The sequence below is a fragment of the Electrona antarctica genome (assembly GCF_951216825.1).
Source record: "Electrona antarctica genome assembly, chromosome: 18".
Taxonomy (NCBI): Eukaryota; Metazoa; Chordata; class Actinopteri; order Myctophiformes; family Myctophidae; genus Electrona; species Electrona antarctica.
In genome coordinates, this window is record NC_136799.1 from 40,567,788 (window position 1) to 40,581,421 (window position 13,634).

General features: G+C 43.9%; 1 protein-coding gene across 1 annotated transcript in view; it reads right to left on the reverse strand.

Annotated features, from left to right (window-relative positions):
• Positions 1 to 13,634, reverse strand: part of alk (ALK receptor tyrosine kinase) — a 794,509-nt gene that overhangs the window by 182,901 nt on the left and 597,974 nt on the right. Inside the window, exon 5 of the mRNA XM_079527540.1 lies at positions 8,633 to 8,769. Coding sequence (XP_079383666.1) covers positions 8,633 to 8,769 — 137 coding nt within the window. The remainder of the gene's footprint in view (positions 1 to 8,632; positions 8,770 to 13,634) is intronic.

The window sequence follows — 13,634 nt, forward strand, 5'->3', positions numbered from 1 at the left end:
AACAAAAAACAGCGTTTGGAATCAGGCTTTGTCCATGTGCAAATGCTCGTCAATACCGGCCATTAATAGAGCTAATTAACTCATTACAAAGCACAGGAACTGTTCCTGTGGAAGGAATAAAAAACAAAACTGTCCGTCCGTCCTTCCTTCCTTCCGCCATGACCCAGTTTGAAAGGCAGCTTTATTGAGTGGTCGTCTCTCCAAGCTCTGTCAGGTAATGTGAAAATAAAGCCCTGTTTTAGATGCTGGAAGAAAGAAAGAAAGAAGATTTGCTATTTCCGGTAGTAAAGTTAAGCAGTTAAGTAAAAATCTGGTATTACAACGCCATCATGGCAAGAGAGAGAGAGAGAGAGAGAGAGAGAGAGAGAGAGAGAGAGAGAGAGAGAGAGAGAGAGAGAGAGAGAGAGAGAGAGAGAGAGAGAGAGAGCGGGGGATAATGAGCAGTAGATTCATTATGTTGTTGTCGGGCAGAAACCTTGCATCTCCACATTTCAACTGTTATGCTTTTGTGTAAATGAATGCCCTACACAGTAGTGTCACACAAAGCGAATGTATAGCGAAAGTATAGCCGATCTACAAGCTCACACCGTGTCCCATCGGGACGTGTTATGAGCTTGTTGATCGGCTATGTGGTGCCATGTAACTAAAGACAAAGTATATTTACTATATACTACAGACTGTACTTAAATATTGAGCGACTTTAACTTTACTGTTAAGTATTTCTGTGTGTATGACACATTATACTTCCGAGTACGCCTTCCACCACTGAGTGAGTGAGTGAGTGAGACAGACAGACAGACAGACAGACAGACAGACAGACAGACAGACAGACAGACAGACAGACAGACAGACAGACAGACAGACAGACAGACAGACAGACAGACAGACAGACAGACAGACAGACAGACAGACAGACAGACAGACAGACAGACAGACAGACAGTAAAGTAAAATGTCATAGTGGTGACAGCCCTAGATAAGAGAGCCAGCAGAGAGTCAGATGTGAGGCGTGGTGGGTCTAGTTTACACTATAGCATGCCGTCTCTGTCGGGTGGAAACCTCGTAATGTCCAAAACTGTTACTTTTCACGACTCAAATTTAAAAGCATGTGCTTTGAGCTTACATTCCATGCTTTTGTGTGACGCTGTGAGCGTCAATTTAGGAAAAAAACAAGAGGTTTCTGCCAGACAGCAACGATGTGAGGTCCTCCCAGGTGACACATGTGGATGAGAGTACAGGATGTCTGTGTTCTCGTTCGTCCCTGCTGGGGCCTGAGAGAGAGAGAGCGAGAGAGAGAGAGAGAGAGAGAGAGAGAGAGAGAGAGAGAGAGAGAGAGAGAGAGAGAGAGAGAGAGAGAGAAGAGAGAGAGAGAGAGAGAGAGAGAGAGAGAGAGAGAGAGAAAGAGAGAGAGAGAGAGAGAGAGAGAGAGAGAGAGAGAGAGAGAGAGAAAACACGATGCAATCCGTACCTGAGAACAATTAGAGTCTGTTCATCGCTGAATTTGCATGAATTGAATTGGATTTGCATGAATTGAATGCCATGCAGCGACCACTGCTCTATGGGTGCTGGAGGAGCCAGTTAAGCAAACAGGACTGGGATTGTGTGTGTGTGTGTGTGCGTGTGTTTGTGCGTGTGTGCGGTAGCCGGCGCACAACAGATTTCTCCGTTATCATTTTTGATCTCTGTAACCAGTGTCAATACACTTTTACAAGTGAACAACTGAAGAAGTCAACAGCTTTATTAGCAGGCGGAATTGTCTCCCTCTTGCTCGCACACCATGCACACACACTATACCGTTGTCGGGTAGATCTACATAATCTATACTCTTTTCACAGTTTATTTTTTTTATTCCTTAGCTTTTAGTGGGTTTCTTTTTCCATAATAAAGTTGTTATTTTTGTTGCTTGCTCTTGCCCCCCAGGTAAAGCGTCTTTGGGTACTAAGAAAAGCACTATATAAGTTACAAGTTATACTATTATTAATATTTGTGTTTTTTTACAACAATTTGGGCATAATATACGAGGTTTACACCCGACGGCGGCTGATATCCGATAGCCAAATCAGATAATCTAATGGGCCAGTCAGGTGTCGCTGATTTGCTAACAGATGGCGGCCGGCCGCCAGGGCAGCTGTGACGAACGCGCCATCAAAAGGCCGATTGTTCTCCCGCAGGTGACTCGTTTGAACAAAATGCAGAGTTGCCAGATTATTCTGAGGGGGAAACAATTGTAAGCAAACCGGGTCTCTGAAAACAAGCCTGAAAGATGCAACTATAGGAAACACGAGCACACTCATACATGGCCTGAAAATAGCAGATCTGCAAGCTGTCACGACATGCTGTGAGCTTGTAGATCTGCTATAATAAAAGGATATCTTGATGAAAAATATGGAATGTTACATCTTGTACGGAGTGGGGGGCACAACATATTTCCAGGTGGACAGTGATGACATAGGCCTATACATACCGTATCAATTTGGGGGTCCTTGACGCGGAAATGTTTAAACAACATTAGGGACCCAAATAGGCAACTAAACTGCAACCCTCAACTACCAAAAACAAGGTCAAAGTCGCTTGTAAGTTGTAATAAGCAGACACGGCAACACTGGTTTCGAACGGTCCTCAAGACGTCAAATTCAACCATTATCGAACAAATTGTGACTCTTGATAAGTTTGTTCCTCATTCCTTCACGCTGAAACATTAGGCATAAACATTTCTTTCTTTGTTGCGGAGGTAGGAAAAAAGAAAAAAGAAAATGGAGAGCAGAGGAAATTCAATTTGCGAGACTGTTTGTCCTGGATTAAAATAGAAATCTTGGACGGTGAGCGCTCCCCTCGTCCCAAACACTATTTTAGACAGGTACGGCACAAACTGCATGAGATGCGTCGAATGCGATTTATTCCACACACACACACACACACACACACACACACACACACACACATGTACAGGCTGTATGGCCATCCCCTGAAGACCCCAAAGGACGGCCGCTGGCTAACAAGCAAGAGTTGACAAAAGCACAGAAGCAAATCCTCCCAGACAACCTTGAGCCGCGTTTTTTTCCCCGAGTTGGCCGGAGAGACAGCGCGAGCCATGACCTTTTCCACTGGTTTGCTCCGTGCAAAATGCCAGGATCAGTTGATTTTTTATCCCTGAATAGCAAATCCTCCGCCCTCTGGTCATCGCCCTCGTCTCGATCGAAGCCACATTGAAAGTCGTCGTATAGAATTAGGCGTCTGTGTCAACGCTACAAATCCGATGACTTTTGTTTTGTACTTTTCAACCCCGACGTGCAATGCTAGTTTAGTATGCAGGGTATTAGCCATCCTTGGTTCTACTTCAAGGATACTTTGCAATCGATGTTTGATTGTCTTTCAGGGTGCACGCATGAATGAATTGTACAAAATTTAGCTTATAGCTCGTCGATGTCAAAGAGAGCCTTAGGATGCATCCTATGGTGTGGTACGTGCAGCTGTTACTAACGACATTAGTTTGAGGAGCTCACAGAGGTGATAGTGATGGTGAGTTCACCACTGTCGGGTGGAAACCCTGCATGTCTAAAACCGTTCCTTTATTATTTATTTATCTTAATTTAAAATAGGGAAAGTAGCCGATCAACAAGCTCACAACACACCCCGATGGGACACGGTGTGAGCTTGTAGATCGGCTATACTTTCGCTACTTTTGTGTGACACTACTGTGATGAAGCAGGGCATTCATTTACACAAAAGCATTATTCCTCCCGGAATAAAGCATTTGTTTTGTTCACAAAGACTGGATTGCTCACTCACCTCGCTGCACCCGCGACCTCGTGTGAACAATCAGTGAGCTGACATTCAAAAGCACAATAAATAGCAGATTTAGCAGAAGAGTGTGGGGAGAAAATTGGTTAAATTCACCGTCGCTGTCACCACGTTTGTGTCAAATAAAGCATATTGTGACACGGCACATAATACATCGTCCGTGTATTGATATTTTACATGCAAACGTTTAGTCCATATTGTCTTTTCTTTTGTTGGTGGGTTTGATCACGCTTTGATCATGTGACTGTGTTTGTACTGTCTTTAAACCCTGACAAAGACCACGTACCAAAATGCATCAGTTCTGGAATTGTTCCCTATAGAGCGTCGCAGTCCCGCCCCCTACCATGGACCAGGAAATGATTCTCCGTTCATTTTCCTCATAGACATTTCAGAAAGTATTTATTTAAAGACGTTTACGCCGCGGACAAAGCCAACTCGAGTCGTGACAAATCATGACAACAAACACAATTTTTTGGGCCGAACAAATAATTAGAAAGAAGAAAAAAACGGCAGGTTACAACACTTTTTTTGTTGTTTTTCTTCTTTGTAATTATTTGTGTGTTGTCATGAGTTGTCACGACTCGAGTTGGCTTTGTCTGCGGCGTAACCGTCTTTAAATAAATACTTTTTGAAATGTCTATGGGAAAAATGCATTGGGATTAATTTCCTGGTCCATGGTAGGGGGCAGGACTGCGACGCTCTATAGTGCCCGGAATCCAGGAATCCATTGATATTACACCTGGAAGTCATTGTCATGATTTCATCTGCTGCTATGCACCATATAGATTGATGCAATCTGATTGTCCATAGCAGTGGTGTGAAGCAACTAAGTGCATGCATGCAAGTATACTGCACTTAAGTCAACTTTTAAGGTACCTTTACTTTACTGGCCAGTGTTTTCAATACTTGTACTTCTACTCTGTATTTGAATTATTATAAAACATTAACCACTTCAGCCCTATTTGGACGTCTATTTTCAATAGACTTGAATACATTTTACACATAATGACAACTTGTGAATTCTCAATTCTGCATATCAGTACGCATATTTTGACGCCAATACTTTTGTACTTTTACTCAAGTAAATTTTTATTAATAGACTTTTACTTTTACTCGACATTGGAGTATTGATACTTTTACTTAAGTAAAGAAATGTACTTTTTCCACCACTGGGTCATAGCCATGGTTGTTATTTAGTGATAATTATATTTAGTCAGGCAGATACTAGCTTTGATGTTTACCTGTTCTCAGAACTTCTCTGTATCAATTACATGTTTACTTGGCAATCTATTTACTCGACAGTTTACCCTGTTATTGGTTGACAAGAGTTCAAGCCGCTTAATCCGATCCTGCACTTTGAAAGTCGCTCTGGATAAAAAGCGCCTGCTTAAAATGCCTCAATTGTAAATTGAATCAGAAACGGAAGAATCTGTCTGGCTTTGCACATCAGTTTTGCATAAATAAATGTACATTCAAATCCAGCCATATGAAACAAAATCGCTGTGTTTTATGTGCAATATGAAAACAGAATTAAGTGTTGAGCTTTAGGAGTTGGCAGACTCTAACATCATGCTGGGCAACCTTAACCCATTTTGGGCGGGAACCCCTTTTGGTGTTAGCATTATGTTATGCTTTAGCTATTGAAAAATAGCAGATCTACAAGCTCGTAGCGCGCCACCGAGTGGCGCGCTACGAGCTTGTAGGTCTGCTATTTTTGAAAAATCGAAGAACGACTGACATAGAAACATAGCTTTTTCAGAAAACTGTCAGGATGTAGAAGACATTTTTAGAATCTGAATCTGAATCTGGTCAAAATGTCTTAACCAACGGAATGCTTCAAACCAGGGCCGTGCAGGGCCCAAACCCAAGAAAAGGGCACATTGGATGGTCTTATGCTAATGGTGCGCAGGCCCAGCGCCACAGGGGCACCCTCATTTACAAGATCTGCCCCCTCAGTTTAGGTTTTATGTACATATTGTTGTTTTACTATATCAAAATGAGATGTGCCCCCTCGCTGTTTTCAACTGCAGTCATTTCATCCTGGAGCTGAGCCTGTACTGGAGCAAGACGTTCCACAATAACTTGTTATTGGACAGTAAAATAAGCAATAATATTGATAAGATTTCTTTTACAGCCTGCCGAGGCTAAAAGGCAGGGGCTCAAGCCCAACACGGGCAGTGCTTTATTACTCCACTGTACGTTGGTGTCCCGGGTCCTGTGGTATCATATTTTTTTTACTTTTAAGTAAAAGTATCAATACTTCAATGTACTGTAGTACAAGTACAGAAGTCCGGAATTCTTTTTATTATTATTTTTTTTAGTAAAAGTAGAAAGTAGCATACCGCTACTCATTACGCGAATGTCTCATTTCAAGTTCTCAAATGTATACAAATATTCTGAAAATAGCAAATCTAAGGGGTTGTAGATCGGCAATTTTCAAATGGCCGAAATGTACCTGTATATAGGGCTGAAGTGGCTAATAATAACCATCCAAATGTACCTGTATATAGGGCTGAAGTGGCTAATAATAACCATCCAAATGTACCTGTATATAGGGCTGAAGTGGCTAATAATTAATAACCATCCAAAGTAACTAGTGAAAGCTGTCAAGTAAATGTAGTGGAGTAAAAGTACAATATTTGGATCTGAGATGTAGTGGAGTAGAAGTAAACGTATTGGATATTGGAAATACTCAAGTAAAGTAATACCTCAAAATTGTACTTAAGTACAGTATAGTATTCCACCACTGCCTGCGTCAAACATGGCAGATCTTTACGTACAAACTCACAAAGCGTGTTGTGCAGCTGTGCAGCTTGTAGACTTGCTATTTTTGGCATACGACACCGCTACACTTACACTATACTAAGTGTAAATAAGGCACAATTTAACCGTTTTTAATTTAACCCAAGTGTAGCAGCTATAGAGGTGTATCAATATAGGTGTAATTCTTCCAATAGGTTTCACAAACCGTCTCTCGTTTTGAATCCATATTTCCTAAATAACAACACATTTTTGTGACGTCTATGAGGCAATGGGCCGGCTGTGTTTCCGGCTTCTAGCGCGGCGAGGAAATTCAATCAGCCCCATTAATCTAATTTCTTGCGAGGTCTCAAGGTTGACAGAGAAGGTTACTATTTCAGCGTCACGCAAAACGAAGCTTTTCATTCCACAACATGGGCGGTAATTGAGTTAAAATCTGCAGAATGCAGCTATGGGGCGGGCAATTTCCAGTTATGGGAACTCGCTCAACCCTTGTTGGGCATGTTTCCATGCATGGACCGGGCTTCACTCTCCCCCTGATTCACAACATGCTGCTTATGGCCTGAGTGTAGAGTGTGTGTGACACTAAATACAACACAGTAGTGAGTGGCTAATGCTTAATGTACCTGCCGACACGTCGTGCACCTGTCGCTATAGCAGAGAATGTATAGCGATAATCTACGACAAGGGTCGACGTTTTTCATCACAATTATTGTGTCGCATCATTTTTAAAGTTTTTCATAGATTTCATAGCTTCATAGACGTGTTTGACAGCACTATCATCAGTGTTGGTTGGTTTGTTTGTTTGTTTACACATTATCTTCTTTCCTATTAATATGCTGGATTCACGTTCATGTGTATTTTCAGACCTTTAACCACTTTATCCCTCAACACTTACAGTTGGGTGCCACCGATATTGTCCCTTATCATTTGACCCATTTAGGCCTGACCTCAACATTTTTAAAAATCCTTCTAAATCCTCCAGTTTTCTGAAATAAATATTTTCACGATTTTTCAAAAATAGCAGACCTACAAGCTCGTAGCGCGCCACTCGGTGGCGCGCTATGAGCTTGTAGATCTGCTATTTTTCAATAGCTAAATTATAACAATGTTTAAAACACCAAAAGGGGTTCCCGCCCAAAATGGGTTAACTGTCCTTTTGCGCAGATCACGCAAACCTCAGCAAAAAGAAAAGGACAATATCGATGGCCTCCAACTGTAGTAAACTTCACCTTCTTTGGCTCCGTATCATTTCCACCTCTACAGTCAACACCAAACCTCTTTGCCGAAAATAGCCAACATTTATAAATAAAATGTACTTATTTGCAAGCTCACAACACATTGGAGCGCAGTGTGAGCTTGTAGAACTGCTATTTTCGGCAAATGTTCTCCCTAGAATAGGGATGCTAGGGTTCAAGTATTTAATGTAAAATCACACCCGTGTGAACTGAGTGGTGTAAGGTCTTATATAGCCTGATCAGCTGTGGTCTGACGTAATGTCTGACGTAATTAAATCACACCCGGGTGAACTGGGTGACCGTAGCAACCATGCTCATTTTTTGAGCACAGACAGACAGACTGACAGACTAACAAAGCCAGTTGTAGGAGTGGTTTACACCACTCAAAAAAATCACCCAAAGACTTGGCGGCCTCCCCTGTAGTAACTCTCTGACCTCCTGTTGAAGACCCGTCGTATGACAAAGCGACTCTTGGTATATGACCAAGTATATGACTCGGGCTTTAGAAGGAGAATTACAGCAATGCTGAGAGGACTTTCAACTCTATCATCATTTGAGAACCACTCTCTTGTAGGAGTAACAAGTTTGGCTAAAGACTGGAAGCGACTGATTGAACCCAAGTGTGGGGTCAAGGAAAAAACATCCCATGACAAAGATTTCCTCCAGTTTTTAATCTGATGACCACACGGAGGTCAACTCTTCTCAAACCGTCGCCACGACAAAAATAAATAAACGACAACAACAAAATCATCAACAAAATAAACACCACAGCGGGTCATAAAGAGCACAGAGAGAGAGAGAGAGAGACAGAGAGCACGCAACTCGTCCACTTACCCACAGTGCAGTTCGTGGTGAAGCGCGGCTCGATGGTGGCGGCCGCAGCATCCTGGGCCTCGCGCTGCCGGTCGTAGGCGGTGGAGATCCGGAACGGCGAGCCGCCGGCGCCCAGCGTGAGGTGGACCACGGCCCAGCTGCCAAGGAGAGAGAGCAGGAGGAGGGTGAGTGCCAGGAGCAGACGCCTGGGCTGACACGGGCCCTTGTAGCTGCTGTACGGGTACGGGGTGAGAGGTACGCGTGGCGGCAGTGGCGGGGGGAGGACGCCCCCCGCCTCCTCCTCGCCGACGACGCCGGCCTGGGGTTCCACCGCGACCTCAGGTGGAGACACCGGCGGCGGCGGCGGCGACTCCGGGGACTCCAAGGGGGCCCCCTCCACCTCCTCCACCTCCTCCTCCTCCTCTTCCCCCTCCTCGTCCCCCTCTTCCTCCTCCTCCATTTTGGGAGGTTCCCCCTCTTCCTCCCCTGTCTGATGGTGATGCATGCTGATCCTTTCGTTTGTGTTAGTGTGTGTTTGTTTGTTTGTTTTCGTCAGCCAGCCCCCCCTCGTCCCCCCTGGGTCTTTTGTGTAGGTTTTCGTTAGAGCAGGACGGTCTGTCTCCGGAGCCAACAGCTGGTGCGAGGGACCACCTAAGCCACCTAAGCCCGTGTATAAAGCATGCAGGTGCGTGTGTGTGTGTGTGTGTGTGTGTGTGCGTGTGTGTGTGTGAGAGCGCGCGTCTATTCACGCCTCACACTATAAGGTCTAATAGCTCTCGTTGTGGGAGAGACCTCCTGAAAGCCCTGCAGCCGAATGCCTGCCTCTGTGGACGACTGGCTGGCTTTGTGTACTTCAACCATGTCCCTAATTTTATTAAGCAAATTGAGCTGATTTCTCTGTTGCTCCAGGCTACTCACCAATGATCCCTCTCTCTCTCTCTCTCTCTCTTGCTCATCCCTCCCCTCCTGTCCGTATAGCCCCACCCCCCTTTCCTCCATCCACATGTTATACTACACTGTAAAAAACCCTCGCTGTTAATTTAGCGCCGAGAGTTATAAATGGGTGAATTAAGACTGAGGATTGCAGGCCCTGCAAATTACTAATGCCTCAGTGGGAATGGCATTTTATGAACACAATTCACATTTCTTTGTGCGCACGCACGCACGCACGCACGCACGCGCACGCACGCACGCACACACGCACACACGCACGCACACACGCACACACGCACACACGCACACACACACACACACACACACACACACACACACACACAGCAATCAGAGCTAGTATAATGTCACAAAATGTTTGTAATGCATTCGTGTCCCCATAATCAGCTGTCATAGACTGAATGCTATAATGACAAGCACTTAGTTGATATTGCAGCTTTACATGGCATCAACAACAATGCCCTTTTCAAGCAATCACATTTAGCACACCAAAATACAACCATATTTAGACCATTTCCAAATAGATTTTGGACCCTTCTGTTGTCTCTCAAAGGCCAGATTGTCATTAACATAAAATAGGGCTTGTTTATCCACCAAATTAACCTCTGGAAATAAATGAAAAACACGTTCCTGCAATTTCCCAAGCCCAAATCAAGTGTTGTATTAATTTACATAAATGCGAAGGCAATCTGCTCCAACTTTCAATCTCTCTCTCTCCTGGTTTTAATTGTCTCAAGTCATTGCCAGCGCATCGGAAAATCAGCGCACATACAGCCATTGTATCGCACGTTTGTGAAAATGCATTGTGATTTGAGTGAAAAGCGATAAGCCAACAAATAAAACGTTCCATGTAACGCGTCACGGCATGCTTATTCAGTTTGAAACCAGCTATCTTTCAAACCTGCGGCTGTTGGAATACTGATGAGGACAAGAACACAAACAAAACCAAAGAACAATGAAATAAATGAAACGACACAAACAATGCATTCAATCTGCAAGTGCAGAGCAGCTGCTCAAAATGACTTGCACAGACTTACTGTATTTGTAGTTTTATGTTTTGTCTTTTTTTTCTTTTCACGTCATTACATCCAGTAATATATGTTTTATTATTATTATCTTGTCATATTTAATTGTTGCGTTTGTGGAACATAATATCGTCTGTCGGCTAAAAAAACTGTTACTTTTCAGGATTCAAATGCATCAAACGCAGAACTACAAGCTCGTAAGCTTGTAGTTCTGCTGCTTTTGATTATGGGTGCACCATTATGAAATTATGACGATCTCCGATTATTTGCAGGGTCATATCTGCCGATACCGATTCTGACCGATTCCGATATTATACAGAGGACCACAAAACCACTTCCCCCGAGGGGTGTGGTTTTGCCTTAAGGGGTGTGGTCAACCCTTCTTTTTTTTCGCTACAGAGACAATGTCCTGTTTGCACAATGCGGTAGCATTATTCCTGAGCACTGGCTCATCAAAAACCCTCTATGAGTGTTTATTCCATTTACTCTGGATTTGGGGTTTTATTTGGGTGTATATGTGCATGTAAATATACAGTGTGCATAATTCACTTGACCCATTTAGGCCTGACCTCGAAATAGACATAGAAATAGACAATGCAACTATCTCTCTCTCTCTCTGTTTCTGGCACAACAGCGCCCCTACTGGTACTCATGAGTCACACATGAGTCACACACAAACATAGTCATACACAAACATAGGTTAACACGGACATTGCTGTTCCTTGGAGTGGTTGCACCACTCAAAAATATTCTAAATCCTCCAGTTTTCTGAAATAAATATTTTCACGATTTTTCAAAAATAGCAGAGCTACAAGCTCGTAGCGCGCCACTCGGTGGCGCGCTACGAGCTTGTAGAGCTTGTAGATCTGCTATTTTTCAATAGCTAAATTATAACATAATGTTTAAAACACCAAAAGGGGTTCCCGTCCAAAATGGGTTAAAACATCTGTATGATCCTACTATCAAGTGGCAGTGGCACCTTTTGATGATTATATAATGCAACGTAACCACTGAATCATACTCAGGTATATTAGATCCATCCCCCCATCATCCTCTTCATCCTCATTCAGGGCTTTGACAGTCAGGAAAAAAAGCAAGCAAACAAAACGCCTCTTCCTTGGCATTAATTAATAGACCAAAACACCAAATACATTCTCCGTTAACTGTCGGCATTTCTGCACATTAGAATGAATTAACTAAGCTATAGGACGTTTCAGAAATCCATGTCCGACCGTGCACAATCCGCATTGAATAAGCAACCTTTTTTTTCCCACCCCTTCATGGATTTTCAGCTCCTTCCCAATATTGTAGACATTTCATTGTCTGGAAGAATGACCGTTAATTGCCATGGATTCCCGTAAACAAGATCCGAAAGCAGCATCAGCAGCAGCTGTTATTCAGGATCCGACGGAATATGTCTAATTAAAGCGATCACAGCAACCCACACAACTGCAATGGATTCCTGTGAACAAACAAAAGAGCTCAGCTTTATTCCGTGTCTTATCTTGGTTAAGAGTTGTGCGAGGCACATGAGGAAAACAAACACACGCACGCACGCGCACACACACACGCACACACGCACACATAGGCTGCGAGCTCCACTGATTTCCCCAACGTCCTCACTGCAGCTCGGTGGACCTTCGAACCTCCCCTCGCAATCTTTCTTACGGCCTTTTCCTGTTGCTTTCCACTCTCGCCCCCTCTTGCCACCCCTCCACACGCAACACGCACGTGCAACACGCACACACACACACACACACACACACACACACACACACCTCATCCATTTCTCCGTTTCTCCTCTTCCTTATCTTTCTCCCTCCCTCTCCATCCAGCTGTATACGTCCTATCGTTGCGAGACACACTCATCTCACTCTCTTCCCTCTCTCTCTAGCTCCGCTCCCTGTCATTGCTTCCACCGCTCCGCACCACTTCCGACACCCAGCTTCATCCACCCATGGCCTGGCTGCAGTATAGGCTGTAGTAGTGTCTCCATCGGGTGGAAACCTCACATGTCCAAAACTGCTAGGCCTACTTTTCAGGATTCAAATTCCAAAACAGCAAAAAAATAAAAAAAAATAAAAAAAATAATGCAGAGCTGTCAGCGTTTCGCACTGGCAGATCTTCTATTTTGTATGTTAGCTTTTGTGTGACGCTGTAGTATAATCAAGTGGCGTTCAAGGGCGTTCACATACAAACAAACACAAAAAAAACCCAACCCACAAACCTACAGAGATAAGAGGTTTCAGCCTGCCAGCGATGATATGAAAGGTGTTGCACAGATGGGAGGATATTATTATAGCATCACGATACACCATCAGACGGGGTGGGGAGAGGGGGTTGCGTAGCGAGCGTTGTGGGACCCACTCCCTGCCATATCCCATAATAGGGAGGAAATTAAGCCCCAGATAAGGGCTGCCACTGTCTCCTCGATAACCTTGAAATGATTTGCCCGGCTGCGTAATAAACATACCAGTTGTGTTGCAGAGGTGGCTCAGCTGAGGGCCAAATGGAGGAGTCCCTTCTCCGTAAACCGGCAGTAAATCGGAAATGAAACAGGCCCAGCAGGGAATGTAATTGGTGCAGGTCTTTTAGAGCCACGCTGGGTAATTTTTCCACGTCCTACCCGGGAATTGAACCAGTGTGTGAGTGCCGAACCTTTACTGTTGAGCTACAGTACAATCGAGAGCATGTCTGGGGAAGCAAGTTATTCCCCTTTGAGTTTCATTCAACTAATGGTGGTCCTATGATCCAGATGTCTGGATAGAAGAGCAGGGACACCACCTCCGACCACTGCATTTGTGTTGGTTATATAGTACACCAACAGACTATATACCTTTTGTTCACAAAGCAAAGTCATGGATTTCAACTTCAATTTCCGCCGCCATCCTCATGGGTGTTACCTGCCCGCACGCGCCTATAGTGTCTCATCTGTACACTGATATGGGAAAAAATTTGGAAAAAGATTACTCCGATTTTTCAACATCATGTTTTGCCTGTGGGTGATAGGGGGTAGTGTATGAGGCCTAGATTTTGATCTAAAAAGG